The 19,091-nt window shown below is 31.2% G+C and overlaps 1 protein-coding gene across 1 annotated transcript in view; it reads left to right on the top strand.

Annotated features, from left to right (window-relative positions):
* The first annotated feature begins 1,319 nt into the window (after nt 1-1,319).
* The window catches only part of LOC114330128 (methionine--tRNA ligase, cytoplasmic), a 62,475-nt gene continuing 44,703 nt past the window's right edge, over nt 1,320-19,091 (top strand). The window contains exons 1-3 of the mRNA XM_050643330.1: nt 1,320-1,578; nt 1,672-1,949; nt 2,005-2,148. Coding sequence (XP_050499287.1) covers nt 1,473-1,578; nt 1,672-1,949; nt 2,005-2,148 — 528 coding nt within the window. The 5' untranslated portion in view covers nt 1,320-1,472. The remainder of the gene's footprint in view (nt 1,579-1,671; nt 1,950-2,004; nt 2,149-19,091) is intronic.

Here is a 19,091-nt window from a genome sequence, read left to right on the forward strand (position 1 = left end):
GAATGTTCTTATCAGTTGTTATAAAAATCTGTAACACAGCCGAGAAAAAAAAATTAATGCAAGGTATTTATTTTTTATAAATACAAGGTACTAAACTTTGGGTCATCATTGTTTAAACAGAAATGACTTCAAAACAGAAACTAAAGATTAAAACTAAAATTTTCAATACGCTTCGATTGATGTGTAATATGTGCTATTTCTGCGACTATAACGGCACTACTGGTTAGAACTTTTTAAGCGGAAATGATATAAAAACCAAAATTTTACATTTGTTCTCATCTTCCTAAGGCACGTCGGATGATATATCGCTTATACTATTTCGGTGACTTTAAAACAGTACTTACGATTGCAACTCTAAAACCGGAAATCCGATGTCAAATTTCTCATCTATAATACCATCCTTGGGTTATAAGCTTTCATTGGACACCTCATTTGTCATTCAATCTGTATTAATAACGGAGGAGAAAGACAGACGGGCAGACAGTCATTAAACCGGAAGTATATATTTGTTCTCTTCTTGCGAAGTCGCGTCGAATAATATATATCACTTGTACTATTTCGGTGACTTTAAAACAGTACTTCTGGTCGCATTTCTAAAACCGGAAGTCCTAGGTCAAGTTTTTCACATTTAGTACCATCATTGGATTATAAGCTTTCTTTCGATACCTCAATTTGTCATTCTGCCTGGTATAGTGACAGAGGACTTATATTCGCGGTCGGACGGACAGACAGCCTATGACAAATTTCTCACCTTTAGTACCATCCTTGGATTATAAGCTTTCATTCGATACCTCATTTGTCATTCTACCTGGTAAAATGACGGAGGATGTGTTAATATATCGGTTTCGCCATATAGTGTTATTAAGGGAGTTATATTCGCGATCGGACGGACAGACGGACAGACAGCCTAGGTAAAATTTCTGACCTTTATTACCATATTTGTATTATAAGCTTTCATTTGACACCTCATCTGTCATTCTACCTGGTATAAGGACGGGGGAGTTATATTCGCGGTCGGACAGACCGACTGTCAGACGGCCTAGGTTATTTCTCACCTTTAGTACCATCCTTGGATTATAAGCTTTCATTTGACACCTCATTTGCCATTCTACCTGGTATATTGACGGAGGAGATGTGATCACAGACAGACAGACGGACAGACGGACGTGGATAATTCAAAGTTTTCACATTTTTTCAAAATTGGGTGAAAACAAAATTAAAACATAAATATCCAGTCCGGCCCTGGACATTCAACATTAGAAATGATTTGGCAACACTGTTTCAATTAATTTATGCTCATGCTCAATCAAACAGTGTGTCGTGCACATTTCGCTTTTCGCTATCGTAAGCAAACAGTTTTTATCATTGTTAACCTATCCTCCTGCTGTCACTGCTGTCAGTGTCATTTTCCTGCCGGGTTGTAGTGTAAAGTACTTGTGTATTTCGTTAATGATTTTTGAATTAAAATCAAAATGGTATTAATTTATACAAATGAGAACAATCCGGCGACTTTAAAACTTATAATAGCCAAAAATGTGGCTAAACGTACAGTTGAATTGAAAATAGTGAACACCAACGGTAAGTTGGGAAACCCCACGTGGAAATGATGCAATTTTCCTTATGTAGAAAACATACAATTTTTTAAATTAAATTTTTTTTGTGCAATTTTAGATAGCTCTATTCCACAACCTAAGCATTTACCTTATGTAGAAATAGATAATCAACAAACATTATTTACTGTAAATTCTGCAATATGCTATTTTGTACCTATAAATGGTGAAAATTTCGAGGAAGTTTACAATTTACTAGAATGGGAAGCCACTGGATTGTCACCACAATTGTCACATTTGCTAGGTGGTTCTTCGAAAAATGAAAAACTCAAAAGTTCTGTACTGTCTGCCTTACAATTTTTCAATGAGAATTTGCAGAACAAGAACTTTTTGGTTAAGGTAGGTTTGGGTTTAAAGATAATCTTGTTTTATTTTTAAATACAATTTTTTTTAGAATTGTTTGACTGCTGCAGATATAGCTATTTGGGGTACGTTATATCCCCTCAGTATTTGTCCAAAAAATTCAAAGGAATATCTTTCGAAGTATGTCAATATTGTAAACTGGATTGCATCATTAGGAAATCACCCTGACTTCAAGGTATGTAAATTACAGGTTTTATTATCAGTTACAATTTCCTGGAATTTGTAATATTTACAATTCTTGCGAAATTCCCAGAAAACAGGGAGTGGCAAGAAATTGCAGAATTATATTAAGCCTTTAACAAATATTTAAAAATAGATTACTATTATTTATTTACTTAGTGTTTATCTATACTTAGATAAAATATAATACATACTAGTCTCCCTTTTATACTGTTAACATGGCTTTGGGATTATAGCAGGGTAGTCTGCTATCTCTAGGGCTTAGGGTATACAAGGAAGGTAACAGTGCAAATGCTATGCTTCAGTTGCCTATTATTACCCTTGGTCTTACCTAAGGTACTGATTTTATTCAGGCTGAGCCGACATGAGGCAGTAAATATTTTTAAAAATATCTAGATGTTCTTGATGTTGGGATTCGATCCCCAGCCTTTTACGTGGAATTGAGAAATTCTACTGCTATATACAGGGTGTCCCAGACTAATTTATCCAGACTATATCTCTTAAACGAATAGAGATTTTCGAATAGGACAAAACCTGTTCTATTCCATTTGTAATACACTTTAATATGGCAAAAAAAATTATCCCCTAAAATTTCATCCCTTAGTTACAACCTCTAACTTTAGTAAGTATTTCATAATGAACAGAAGTTAAAAATAAACTGATATTTTCTTAATTAAAATTAAAAAATCTGTTGAATAGACGAGAGAAGACCACATCTGAAACTCTAAAAAAATATACAGGCTGCTATTAAAAAAATTAAAATTAGGGGTTGTAACTAAGGGATGAATATTCAGGGGATGATTTTTTTCTACGCTATATTAAAGTGTATTACAAATAGAATATATCAGTTTTTGTCCCATTCGAAAATCTGTATTCGTTTAAGAGATAGAGCCTTGATAAATTAGTCTGGGACATCCTGTATAGATAAAATGTACATACATGCTTATAATTTGGATATTAGAGCAGTCACTCTAGTGCCATAACTAATTCCATGTAAAGTTTTTTTTGAATTTTGTATTTTGAAAATACATTGTAATAATTTAAATATGTAAGTCACAGAAATAAAAAAAAGTTTAAATTCTTGGGAATATTGTACATAAGTAGTCTATTCTATTCCATCAGTATACAACTGTTTGGGATATTTGCAACAACGAATATTCTACTGTCCAACATTATAAGTTCCAACACTTTTTATTGGAATAATTATTATTAATTTAAATTAATAATTATTTGAGGTATTGAATTTTGACATGAGCTATGAGTCATGCCGATTTAGTACACATTTACGTGACATTTTCAAGGCCATAGCTCTTATCAAAATCCATTACCTACCCAGCAATTTACTTTCATACTTCTTATATTATACAATAAAATATTTATTGTCAGGATAATCCAAAATAGTCATATATTGATAGAATAGATTTTAGGTATGCAGTATAGGAAAGAATTTAATGTAGGTATGCTCTTTAAAAGGTAGGAACTGAGAGGATCATATATACAACGATTTAGCTATATAAAATTAATAATAATAATAATATCGTATGGCATTTTTGCCGGGGAGATCCTTTCGGATAGTTCCAGCGCCAATTACATCTTTAACCCTGTTTCAAGTAACTAGTGTCGATGTACACTAGCCCAGGGGGACCGACGGCTTAACGTACTCTCCGAGGCACGGTGAGACGGCTCGTGTCATTATTGGAAATGAAAATGGTTTGTCTTTGGCAGGGATCGAACCCACGTCTACTGGCGTATGAGGCCAGCGTTTATGCCGTTACCCACGGCCGCTCACTATAAAATTAATGATATAGGCATATAAGATGGCCAGTGCACCAAACCAATTTGTTTTGTAGGTATTTTTCTGTAAATTTTCAGGTAAATGAAGTCAGAATTTGAATTGACCAAGAAATTAACAAAGTAAAAAAAGTAACATTTAATTTTTTGTAAAAGAAAGAAACAAAGACAAATAAACAAATAACTATAATAAACAGTCAAATTATAGAGAAGATAAAAAACTTAAGTAAAAAAAATTCAGTATTCAATTAATGTGAACTTCTTGCAATTCATCATCAGTTTCTTCATTGTTTAAATTGGTTGTATTCGTAGTTGCAACAATTATTTCTGACGGTAATATTTAAAATTCCTGCGAAAATTCCCAGAAAACAGGGAGTGGCAAGAAATTGCAGAATTATATTAAGCCTTTAACAAATATTTAAAAATAGATTACTAGATATTATTTGTTTACTTAATGTTTATCTATACTTAGATAAAATAAAATAAATAATAGTCTCCCTTTTATACTGTTAACGTGACTTTGGAATTATAGCAGGGTAGTCTGCTATCTCTAGGGCCTAGGCCTATACAAGGAAGGTAACAGTGCCAATGCTATGCTTCAATTGCCTATTTTTACCCTTGGTCTTACCCAAGATACTGATTTTATTCAGGCTGAGTCGACATGAGGCAGTAAATATTTTTAAAAATATCTAGATGTTCTCACTGTTGTTGGGATTTGATCCCCGCCTTCTACATGGAAATGAGAAATTCTACTGCTATATATGTATAGATAAAATGTACATGTTTATAATTTGGAAATTAGAGCAGTCACTCTAGTGCCATAACTAATTTCATGTAAAGTTTTTTTTGGATTTTGTATTTTGAAAATACAGTAGAACCTGCCACATCCGGATCAATGTGGCGACAGACCGATCCGGATATGAAAAAATCCGGATATGATAAAATACGGATATCAAGACCACTTCTTTTATAGTCTCTGAAATGTTTTCTCCTTCATACATTCCAGTAATCAACGCCGTCAATAACTTTCGTCGATAGACACGCTTTATAGATTCTATAATACCTGGATCTATAGGCTTACAGAGGGATGTCACATTTGGGGGCAAAAAAGACACTTTATTTCGCTATCTTTTAGTTCTTTTGGGTCGGGATGAGAGGGTGCGTTATCTAACAACAGGACTGCCTTTCTCGGTAGATTTCGGTATATGCATGCAGCAGAACCGTCCGGATATGGGGAGGTCCGGATATGGCAGGTTGTACTGTATGTACATTGTAATCATTTAAATATGTAAATCACAAAAATAAAAAAAGGTTAAATTCTTGGGAATATATGTACATAAGTACAGTCTATTCCATCAGTATACAACTGTTTTGGATATTTGCAACAACGAATATTCTACTGTGCAACATTATAAATTCCAACCCTTTTTATTGGAATAATTATTATTAATTTAAATTAATAATTATTTGAGGTATTGAATTTTGACATGAGCTATGAGTCATGCCGATTTAGTACACATTTAGGTGAAATTTTCAAGGTCATAGCTCTTATCAAAATCCATTACCTACGAGCAATTTACTTTGGTACTTCTTATGTTATACAATAAAATATTTATTGTCGCAATAATCCAAAATAGTCATATATTCATAGAATAGATTTTAGGTATGCAGTATAGGAAAGAATTTAATGTAGGTATGCTCTTTAAAAGGTAGGAACTGAGAGGATCATATATAAAACGATTTAGCTATATAAAATTAATGATATAGGCATATAAAGGCCAGTCCACCAAACCAATTTGTTTTGTAGGTATTTTTCTGTAAGAGCAGAGTTATCAGGTAAATGAAGTCAGAAGTTGAATTGAACAAGAAATTAACAAAGTAAAAAAAGTAACATAATATTTAATTTTTTGTAAAAGAAAGAAAAGAAGACAAATAAACAAATAACTATAATAAACAGTCAAATTATAGAGAAGATAAAAGACTTAAGTAAAAAAAATAATGTGTGTGTACTTTGTACGCACGTAAGAAGATATTCTTCTATTATATAATAGGTAATTTAAACGAAGTAAATATACTTAAAAGGTTATTTGTACTTATTTTATTTAAAAATCAAACTAACTTTCTTATCTACCACTTTCAAAAAAGAAGAATATCTTCAAAAATTATATAATAATATACTTACAATCATAAAATCTATAAAAAAAAATAAAAAAAATAATAACTTGCTTGGGGCTTAAACCCACTTCACGTCTACCGCGCCATACGAAAGTTGACGCCATTTCAAACTGCACCAAACTCTCGTATACGTCATGTGGGAATATACACAAACTAAATGTTTACACCATAAATTTATATGAATTTAATAAAATTATTAGTTTGATTTTTGTCGAAATAAAATACAACAAAATATAGAGTAAGATTTGTAGAAAGTTTGTTCGTAATCAGATTATGTAAATTAAAGCATTTCCTACTAATAGGTAACTACATTATTTTGTTTACATTTTCCAAATAGATAGGTATTGAAACTATTAGGTATTTCCAACTGAAACATTTAGAATTACGTACCTGCAGCTTTTCAAAACCATTTAAAAAGTCACTATAATTATAAATTTGATTTTATTTCTGTCCACACATCAATAAAAACTAATATTATACAATATTTTGTTTACCGATAACCTCCATATTGAACAATTATTGACAGATCATTTCAAAATTTCAACACCCAATCAGAGCCCGTATAACAACTAATACCATACTGTCGGTGTGAGCATGCGCGCGGATCAATCAAATTTTACCCTCAATCAATTCGCCGCTAAAGAAGAATATCTTCAAAAATTCACTATTCAGTTAATGTGAACTTTTTGCAGTTCATCATCAGTTTCTTTATTGTTTAAATTGGTTGTATTTGTAGTTGCAACCATTATTTCTGACGGTTTAAAATTGACACAACTCTTTTGAAGATAAACTGATTGGGATGAATGCATAATGTCATATAAAGAATCTCACCAAGCGGTTCCTACACTTTTCTCTCTTTCTCTCTCTCTTTCTCCTATGGTGCTACAACCTAAGTCAGCCTCCATAATTGCAAATTATTAATTCAGTTAATAAATGTGATAATTTTTTCACTAACTATGTATTCAGGGATTGTAATAATTTATATGTACACAACAAAAACTAATACTCAATCGAGAAAAGAGGAAAAGTGTTAAAGTGATTTTTTAATAATATAGATATTGTTACTATGAAACGCTTACAATTTTGAACATCTTTAACAAAAAAATACTTGGATCACAGAATGTATCCTGATGTATTCTCTGCTTGGATCTTCCATAAATAATCAACAATAAATAATTTTTTATTAAGTTCACGTCTTAAATCAATTATTTATCAAATACACTATCAATATTATTTAATCAACAACTAAAAATATTCCCGATGCCATGTCAAATATTTAAAACTGTCACTGTCTTGTCATCATATTCTATTTGACTCAGTGCGTCGTATGACAAAGATAGCGAATGTTCGATTCGGAAAATATCACCACGTCCATTTTTTTTCAATTCTGAAAAAACTAATAAATATTTAAAAAAAAATTAAACGCAGAATGAAAAACTAAATTATTATCGAGGGCCGAAACTCCCTTAGAATAAATAAAAAATTTCTTTATAGGTCTGGATCCCGCGTACGAAAAAAAAGTTGATTAATTTGTTAAAAAAGCTGAAAATTTGTTAATAGCTTAAAGGTATCTAGTCGGATAAACTTTGATATATGGGAACACTGGAACAGGGGCAGTTTTAATTTTGGAACAGTTTAAAAATTTGGAACGGTCACACCACGAAAACGGCACATTTATTTTTTCCGACAGAACAGAGTTAAACTCTCCAAACAGAGATTAAACTCTCATGCAAAAATCAGACTGCTATTTATCACCTGTCATAATTCCTGTCATTTGACATATTCTACATGTTCCACTCATTAAAACGCCCATTTGGTGATAAATAGCAGTCTGATTTTTGCTTGAGAGTTTAATCTCTGTTCGGAGAGTTTAAGTCTGTTCTGTCGGACAAAATACATGTGCCGTTTTGGTCTGACCGTTCCAAATTTTTAACCTGTTCCACAATTAAAACTTCCCCTGTTCCAGTGTTCCCATATATCAAAGTTTGTCCGACTAGACACCCTTAAGCTATTAACAAATTTTCAGCTTGCTATTAATCAACTTTTTTTCATACGCGGGATCCAGACCTATTAGCTTTAGAATGAGATATTTGAAATTAAAAATCACACTACATTTTCTCTTAGTTTTTCACCCTTGTAATTTATTAAAATAAACATAAAAGTTTTCAGGGGTTTTCCGCCCTCGGTAAGAATATAATCTTTCATTCTGCGTTTAAATTTTTCAAAAATACTTATTAGTTTTCTCAGGATTCGAAAAAAATGAATCCCCATTTGAATAGCATTGCAGCCGAAAATACGTACCCATCCCCTTAATAAATTTACTTTTGAAAATTTTCTTTCACAGTTTACATTTGAATCACATAAAGTTAACACAGACAATACAAAGACAAATTAGTAAGTAGAGTATTACTGTCAAAATGTTTTATTTGGCTTACTTCAAATATATTTAATCCAGATTTTCGAATTCCATTGAAATATCCTGGTATTGTTCAAGTTTCTTCCATTTGTAATAAATCTTTTGCTTCATTTATAGATCTTGAAGATTACAAATTCGGGACAATTGTCGGATTAGTGGTAAAAGACTTTGGCAACTGGTAAAGCTACTTTTATTTAGAAGATATATTATCTTCCTCATGACTGGATGTGCAAAATCATTTCATTTTTACTTCCATACAAGCTGTAATCAAGAAACGCCTTTTGTTAAAAAGGCTGTTTTCCATTATCTCAATTCCTAGATACATGTTATTAATGTTGACAAACTTTGTAACATATTGTTATGATCTGCTTCTTATTAATTTTATATTAATTATTATTTATTTGATTAATTATTTAATTGTCGCAAATCATACATAAAAAATGAATAAAAAAATCTCAGGGTGCCTTTTTATAATATTAAAAAAAATCTAAATTATCTTACGTTATACTTGTCTTCTCTCGTGGGTTCAGTATCTCTTAGTTGATCCTAATCGGGATAAAATAGGAAAAAGAAATAAATCAAAAATATAAAATAAACATACAGAATTGTCTTTTATTTATCAAAATCAATACTCTAAAAATCTATCAAATCTAAAACCTGTGGACACAGATGTCCGAATGAAATTTTTACCACTTAAATTTATTCTAGTTAAAAAAAAACAATTTATCGGTTTGTTCCCGATGACTTTGGTAAAACAAAATAAACAAAACCAATTTATGTATTAGCAAGATTAGCTATACTTCCTATTTACTTTTTGAAATATTGGAATTTTAATTCATATGCTTTTTACTCAAAATTTTAGTTTCCGAACATAAAAATATCTTTCACATAAATTGACTGACCTTTTGCTTCACTCACTCTGATGTTTTCTCGTGACCCAAAACAGCTCTCCCTCGTTGACTATGTTAAAGGCTACTCATCAAAGCCCTCTCCGTTCTCCAGCTTCTAAACTATCAGCATACCAGCACCAATTCTCCAACAAGCCGGGCCTCTTTTGACACGTACTCGATTCAAACAAAACTCCAAAAATTCTCTGCTCTCCTTCTCACAATAATACAGAATCAAAGAGGTATTTCGTCTCAATTTGATCTGTCTCTCGTTCCACTTTTCAACACTATTCTCCACTATCAAACAGCCACTAGTACTTGCTAACTATCTATCCACGAAAACGTCGAACTGCTCCTCAGCGATGCCAATAACATAATAACTTCTTTTTCAAACTCACTCAACATTCAAACCACTTTTCCCCTTCCAATTTGCCAAGAATCATAAACATTTCTCTTTTCCATTCGACAAACAAACAGTCATTTTCAAAATTATTCCGACCATCCTAATTACTTTCGGGGAACCCTACAATATTTACTCGGGTTGAAACAAAGATATTAAAATTCCAAACTTTCTTTTAAACCATTTTTCTAGAAAATGATAATTACCTCTACCTGTGGATTTTATAGTTCCCGTAATAAACAATCTTTTTCCATTTTAAATCTAAATACATCGTCCTTTTCACTTTAATTATTCACAAAAGTCTTTAATGGTTCATCGGAAAGCTCATTAAAAAAGAAATCCACTTACATCCAAACTAAATTCTAATAAATATTTACAGATCAATATACAGGGTGTATTAAATTTATGTGCCCTCGTTATTTAAAAAAATTTTAATTTAATTTTCATTTTGCCTTTGATTGATAAATTGAAAACACAATAATATTTAGGATCAATTGTTTCAACATTTTGCTGTGCAAATTTGTGATTTATCGCTTTTTTCTTCTTAGGGTGCCTTATCCTTAAGGACGTTGGTCATTACATTTGCCCATTTAATCTTATTTGCAGCAGCACTGAATAGTTCTATGGGGGTCATATTCGTCCATTGTCGTAGGTTTTTAAGGCAAGAGTTGCGTCTTCTTCCTGGTCCCCTTTTGCTATTTTGCTTTCGATTATCAGTTGGAGCAGTTCATACTTTCTATTTCTTACTATGTGAACAAAATATTGTGTTTTCCGTTCTTTTTGAAGTTATACTTCTTTACGCGCATATGAGGGTGAATTTTAATAGGATTAAAACCTTTGATCCCGGCGCAGTCGCATTACAACTTTGTTCTGATTGGATTTTCAAATGACATGACAAAAATTATCCAATATGGCAGCTGTATCACAGCTGTGGGACTGTGGTTTGGTTATGTATGGTGTATGGTTGTTGCGTTTTAAAATTTGTAGGAAGAGAAACAACAAACAAAAAGTTAATGGTTATACTGCCTTTTTAAATAGTTTTCATATTATATTTTTGGACTTATTAACATAGAAGAGATGATTGTTGCATGTCAATGTGAAAGCCCATCAAACTGTGACTAGTATGAGTGCCGCAAAATTACTGATAAAAAACCTATTAGCTCGAAGCCGTAGAGAACTGTGGATAACAACAATCAACCGGGACGATCTACGATCTCGCTTATTCAAAGCTAAAGAATCTTACACTGGTAAGTGTTTTAAAAATAGTAGATCAAATTTTGTTATGATATTGTCAAATTGTGAAACGTCAAAATATTTATATTTCATTTATTAACATTAATATTAATAATACAACTTGCGCAATTTGAAAAATGTGGTTTAAAAGGTTTTTTATTATAATTTTGTGTCTTTGGATTTGTCTTCCTTGGGCGTAAAATAATAAAGCATCTATTTTTATATTTCACTTGTCACCGTGATGTGTAAATATGTATATCTGACACGTTAATAGTATGTGCCTTGATGGTCTTGTTGGTAGAGCATTGGACCAGAGATTGAGAATTCGCAAAGTTGCGGGTTCAATTCCTGGACGATTCATACTTTTTCGTTTTTTTTTAATGTTTGGTATTGTTAAGTTTTGGTTAAATTTTGGTAATTATTGTTAATTTTTTGTATTGTAATTGTTAAGTAGGTATATTTATTTCGTTGAAATTATATTATAATAGAAGTATAACTTCTTACGTGCGTACAAAGTACACACACATTTTTTTTTATAAGCATAAGCTCTCTTTCCGTGTTCATCCTTGGCAAGACTTCCGCATTTGTCGTATGGCTCATGTAGTTTATTCTGAGCATTTTACGGTAACACCAGAGTTCGAATGCGTGGATTCTTTTTTGTGTTGCTTCTGTCATTGTCCAGGCTTCAACACCATAGAGCAAGGTGGAGAAAACTCGAGTGACTGAGTATTCTAGTTCTCAATGAGATACCCAGTGGCGGTTGCTTTATCGCTTTGGAAACGTTTATTTAATTCCACAAATTTTGGTACAACCAAGTAAAGTAGAGTAAATTTTTATTTGCATAAATTTTAAGCAAATAACGTCATATCACACTATTAATACGTCAATAAGAATCAATGTCAAATATGATTAGGCGAATGAAACCACAGGTTTTGCAGTCAATATCTCAACCACAGACAGACACACGCACAAGTCTTTATTGTGGTTTTAATTATATCGGTTTTACTCGCGATTCGTTGGTACTGATATTCTATTGAGCAGAACAATCCTATACTTCGTCCCACCTTGACTTTACAGTATAAGGAACTTAGGCAATGCAGTTCTTATGAGAGTTTTTAGCGCGGTGATGCCGATTTTATCAAAAAGAATTTGTAATCGGACATTAGAGAGATTAAATTAAAACTGTTTTAGAAAGACAATCTACAATTTTAGGATTCATATGCATTTAAGTTTATTTGATATACTATAGTTATTACGCATATGAATCCTAAAATTGTAAATTGTCTTTCTAAAACAGTTTTAATTGAATCTTTCTACTGTTCGATTACAAATTCTTTTTGATAAAATCGGCATCACTGCGCTAAAAACTCTCAGAAGAACTGCATTGCCTATGTTCCTTATACTGTAAAGTCAAGGTGGGACGGAGTATAGTTTTAATGAAAATTCCACACCTGTAATTTTGAACCAATCAAAATACGTTATTTTGACAGATCACCATGGCAACGGAGGTATTTTATCGGAAATTTTTTGCTCGTGGGGTACCCAACAGCGAATTATAGTGGAAATTTTTTGACGTTTACAATAACAGAACATTTTTGACAGACTGGTTTTTATTTGTTTACATAATTTAGTTTTGATTCATTTTAGTTACAAAGCTAAGATGTTTTCTATATTCTTCGGACACCTCCTCTCTTCTTAATGGCGAAAATGCAGGAGTTTGGATGTTTTCAATTAAGTTTCTATGTCTAATAAAATATATATAATATTTAGACACTAATTTATTTACCTTTTTCCCATTCAGTACTTTCAATTTTGCGTAGTTTAGACGCAAATATTCGTGGACAATTTGGAACAGATTTTCTTTCTTCAAGTTGAAGCCACAATCATCTATTAATTCAAATAAATAAGCCATGGTACGATGATTGATCTTTACATCAGATAATTTCACGCATATTTTGCATATTGTATGATTTTCAAATCGATTCATTTTTTAAACAAAGAATTTTATTGGTTTTACTGACTGTGCAATATTATTTATTGTAACAAAACGCGAGTTTTTTTTTTGATGTTTTGAAGTGTCAAAATATAATGATCACAGCCTCCTATGATTGATGTTTGCTGACGCTGGTTATGAATTCCATACCATTAAAACGCGCATAACGCACGTTAAGAAAAACGCCAAAAAATAATTTTCTATCACTTGTAGTTACTCAAAACTTATGTAAAATTGAAGAATATACTATTTTCTATCTTGAAATGGTATTCCCATGCAACTACAATGAGTAGAAATTACGAATTTGAAAGCCTAAATAATTGCTGACAAAGCTATGGCGCGCTATTAATCTGTTCATGCAGCTTTGGATTTTCAAATGCAAATTTGGTGTGGAATTTTCTTACCGAATACCAAGCGAAGTCAAATTAATATCCGGAAATTTTTTTTTGATCATGAATATTTTTAGAAAATTTCCCTCGTCTGCGACTCGGGAAATTTTCAAAATATTCATGATCTCAAAAAAATTTCCGGAAATAATTTGACCTCTAGTGGTATTACTAGTGAAAATTACAGTAACATTTTAGGAAAAAAATAAAAGAAATGAAAATTGTATAAAATATAATTCTCTCCATTTTTGTGTATGTACAATTATGTAGTAAAATTAATAATAAACGAAAAACAATTCAATTATTATTCCCCTTCCGCTATTGTCCCCCTCAACTCGAAAAATATTGATCGCACAAAAAAATTTCAAAAATAACTTCTAGTAAATTGCATTTGCAACAATTTCAGTCATTACCATTATTGTTGAAGTTGAAAATGGTGGAGATATTGAGCAAAAACGGTTTTCTTTAACATCAAGATGGCGGCTATCGCATCGACGGAATTTAGTCGCTATTTTAAATTTACACTACTATTGACTAAAGATTAACATAATAAAATTTTGGGCTGCTCGTTACTAGTAACCTATGGTTGTGAAACCTGGTAATGACAAAAAAGTATATGGCTCGGTGCAAAAATAAGACAGCACATGGAGAACCAGGAGAAACAATGAGGTTAATGAATTGAATGAAGGGTATGATAGGAAACAATGAGGTTAATGAATTGAATGAAGGGTATGATATTGTAAGATTTGTGAAATGTCAAAGACTGTCATGGCTGGGACATGTCCAGAGATAAAAAGATGCAAAACAACAAAGAAAATATTACAGTGGAATATGGATCATCATCAGTGCCGTCACAGCTCTTTATGAGCCAAAGATCAGAACTTCTTCAGAACAATCCTCCATTCGTTCATGTATCTGGCAACTCTTCTGCATGTTCTAATTTGTCTTGATGATGATGATGAAAACCATGAATATAAGACAATGGAGAAGTGAGAAGTGGGGCACAATAAAAATCTGATTGAAAGGACATAGCCAGACTGGCAAAGATCCATATCGTCGGCGTCAGTGCCAAACCTCGTATGTGTATGTTGTTGTTGTTGTTTGTTTGGGTTTATATGACTGCGGACACTAAATTCATTCGCCAATTTTACTATTTTTTATTTTATTAGTCATTTTTTCATATCTTATCCTAAAACTAATACTAATATTAATCTCTAATAAACAATTCTACTAATAAATAATTATTTTTGTATTTTTTTTTAAATTTTTTTATAATATATTTTTTTTTTATTTATTTTTTTCTAAATGATGTTCAGAGTTCCACAGCAAAAACTGCAACATTCTTCTTTAGCCCTCTACTTAATTCGAAAGCTTTTTACTATGGACTGTCCAAGTTCGTCATTAATTTTTATCTACATGTTTTTTATTATATATTTGTTTAATTATTATATATATTTTTTTCTATTATTTTTTTTTATATTTTTTTTTGTATATATTTTTTTTTTGTATTTTTTTCTTTCTTTTTTTTTGTTTTTTTTATTTTTTTAATTTTTTTTTATTTATATTTTTTTTTTCTTTTCTTTTTTCTTTTAACATATAACAATTTACAAGAAATACTTACTCTATATTTTACAATTACAATTTAAGTTTAATATCTAAAATATGTTTATACAATAGTCGGTATACCAACTCATTATTTTCTAATGTTAATAAATAATTTAAATTATTGGGATGGTGGACATCAGTCAAAGAATACAGTGAATTTAAAAACATATTAACTTTATTAGAGATAAGAGAACAGGTCAAAATTTTGTGCTGTTGATTGCCCAACTGACCACAAATACATTGTGGATTATCAGCTATATTAAGTTTAAATAAATATGATGGTGTAAGACAGTGGTTAAATCTCATTCTGCATATGGTTCTTGTCATATCTTTTGTCGACTCCATTTTAGAAAACCAAGGTTTATCTGTTATATAGTTTCTGATTGATCTGTAGTGGTTTCCTGTATTTATGTTCTCATCAATATACCTTTCTTTCCATTCTTTTTTAATCTCTTTGAGTAAATCTGATTCAATATCTTTTGGAGTACAAAGATAATAGGTTAATACTCCTTGTGTCACCGCGTTTTTAGCCAATTCATCTACCATTTCATTTCCAGTTATTCCACAGTGGCTTTTAACCCATGCTAACTTAACAGACTTTCCTTGTTGCTGAAGTTCTTTAATTTTATTTATGATATATAATTCAATGTAGTTCACTTTTGATTTAGGATTTATAGCACTAATTTTACTTAAAGAACTTTTACTGTCACTATAAATTATAAACTTTGAATGATTTATATTAGATAAATATTTTTTTCTACGACCGTTTAATAACATGTTCATTATTCGCTATTTTTTCATAGATAATAGCACCCATTACTGTACCCGTGAGTAATAATTCATTATTCACGGGCTGAAGTTACTCATGGGTCATTACTCACGGGCTGAAGTTAGATTCAAGTGGCGCATGCCACTTTTAATATTAATCGTATATAAACTGCAAATAAAATTACTTAAACTTGTTTATTTAATACAATAATTATTGTAATTTATATCAATAATTAACTTCGAAAATTTTTTAAAGGAATTTTAACTGTAACAATGTCCGTATTTTTTTTATGATTATATATTGTTTACTAAACATTTTGACGTTTATCATTTATTTTAGTGACAGTGACATTAGCGCATTTTGTTTATGTTAATTGGAATTTATAACTAATAATGTGTTTATTTTTTTAAGTTATATTGTGTTAAATATGTTATAACATATTATGTACAGTTATATTGTTATATTATATATAGTCAAATGTAAATATACATTATAACTATACATATATATGAAATACGTCCACCGACAACAGCCATTTCCTATTTATTTTAGATTCACTGACAGTAGGTACAAATTTAAGCTTATAATTTTTCGGGAACGAATAGAACTTATATTGACAATTTCTAGTTGTATTTTTACATTAAATAAGAATTTGGTAATAGTAGGCAACCAATTATTTAGCCACGTACTAGGAGTAAATAACATTTAGGTATTTTTGCAAATTATTATAATTTAAATCTCGAGTAGTTGATAATTAAATTTTTTACTAATTAAAATAAAAAAAGCTCGTAGAAAAAGTATCGTATTCTACTCGCATGTAATGGCTATTACTCACTCTGATGAATTACGACACTCGCCTACGGCTCGTGTCGAAAACTTCATCATCGTGAGTAATAGCCATCATTACATGCTCGTTGAATAATATACTATAGTGCTTCCATTATCGCTATTAATTCAGCTGTGTATATACTCATAATAGAATTTAGTTTAAACATTTTACTAATTTTATTACTGCTATCCCAATAGGCACACCCCACACCTTCAATATTTTTTGATGCATCTGTATATAGCATACAATCATCTTTGAACATTTGTGAACTGTCTGAGATAAACACTAATTTTCTTAAAGATAGAGGCAAATTGCTATAGTCCCATAAAAAGTATACCTGAACTTGTTCCATAGTATTAAAGTCAATATTATAATTTGGGTTTATGTCATATTTATAAAGTTGTTTATCATATATTGTCATTTTTGAATATAAATCTACTATATTTAGAGTTTTCTTTTTTATCCAATATTTTTCTGTCAAGTTTGCTAAAAAGAGTATTTTGGAAATTAAACTTTAATTTTTTCATACAATCTAACTAAAAGGCTGATGCCAAGTTTTTTTTGTCTTATATCCATCGGTATTTCACAGCATTCAACTTGTAGATTATTTATCGGTATACTTCTAAGGCTCCTATACACCATCCTATATATTTGTATGTTGTGAGATTTTTCAGCAAATGCAGTATCTTTTTTATGTTTATCAAAATTAATATCGTTTTGCCGAAATGCGTTAAAAAGTACTATGCTCTTATTAAATTTAGAAGTAATATTAAGAAGATTATATCAGTATGTATGATGTGTTTTAATTATAAATAAAAAAAATAGTGGATTTCGCCAAAAATGTACATACGTGGTTTGGCTCTGACGACGACGATATAAGGTTACGATACCAAAAGAAGAAGAACGAGTGCTGAAGAGCTCCTGTCCCTATTGAGTTCAGAGTTCATCGTCCATACGATCTGAGGTCTGCAACGTTGATTTTATTGTTAGATTGGTCGGGAAAGATCTTGTGGTTCTGTCTCATTTAATGGAGGTTAGCGATTACACTGGCAAATCTGTCTCTGTCCAATGCGACTCTAAACAAAGATGTTAAATCAAGGCCGGGCCAGTCTTTTCTAAGCCACGAAATCTGGCGCCTACCGGGACCCCGTTTTCCTTCAATCTTACCATGGATGATCAGTTGCTAGAGGCGGTACTTTTCGTTTCTCATTACGTGCCCCAGGTAGCTAACTTTTCGGACTTTTATGATTTTTAGCAGTTCACTATCTGTACCTATTCTCCTCAGAACATTTTCGTTGGTGGTGTGGGTTGGCCAAGGTATTTTCAGGATTCTCCTATAAAGCCAGAGTTCAAAGGCTTCTAACTTGTTCATCAGCGTTATGATCGGGAAATATAAATATATAAAATAAAGCTTAGTTAGATAAGGTTTATGGTATTTCCCAGTAAATTGCAAATTCAACAAATATTGGTTCACGTAATACCATAAAATAAAGGATATAAATTAAGTTGTTAAGTTATTTTTAAATGCTGATTTAATAACAATTATTGTTGATATCGATACAATATGTAAACTTTTGATCCAATCATTGCGATATTTTTTATTATAAAGTTATCATCTGCAATGGGTTTTCCCACAAACAACCGTTAATATATATACAATCCATAAATATTATCTATATACCAATAATTGTTTATAGTTGGTTAAGATATTTTTTTATAACAAAAATGTGTAATTTTAGGTAAACATACCATTCGCAGGAAGTAATGTAATACATATTTATCATAATTTGCTCGACAATCCTTTGTGGATGTTGTGTATAGCTGGCATAATTCAAATAATATCTTCGACGTCCTAGACTAGACCAGAACTAGACGTTCTCATTTACGGCCCCAAAAATGGTCACATCTTATCATCCAATTTTACACATTTTCTGGCCGTAACGCTTCGTTACCCTTTAACTTTTGAAGATCTTGTACAATTTATTTATTTTCTTCTTCTTCAGTCCCTGCAATATTCGAGATCACAAACTAGATTCTCAACATCTGGCCAAAGTTTTCTCTAAGATTTATTAAAGATTGAAGAGGGTATTTCTTAAAAGGTAGGTAGTAGCAACATATGGTAACGTCTTTGTTATTTTTTTTTGATGATTCTATAAGACCTTTGTCTTCCCTCTCCCTGCAGAATGCTGCAGAATTTCAGAAACAAGTTTATTCTTGTATCGTCTTTTTAAGCTTTCGATCACTCCTTGATTCATCGGTAGCACTAAGCTTGTTACATTAGGAGGAAAAAAAACTAATTTTATGTCATCTACATCGCAGCCATGATGATGTGTCAAAGTGTTATCTAACACTATGCTCTGTTTTAAACCAGGAGGAGTAATTCAAATTTATCGGGCCATAATGCTTGTTTGTAATTGGTACAACCGCAGGCAAGTTTATTCCACTAAATTATGA

The sequence above is a fragment of the Diabrotica virgifera genome, chromosome 2, assembly GCF_917563875.1.
Source record: "Diabrotica virgifera virgifera chromosome 2, PGI_DIABVI_V3a".
Lineage (NCBI taxonomy): Eukaryota > Metazoa > Arthropoda > Insecta > Coleoptera > Chrysomelidae > Diabrotica > Diabrotica virgifera.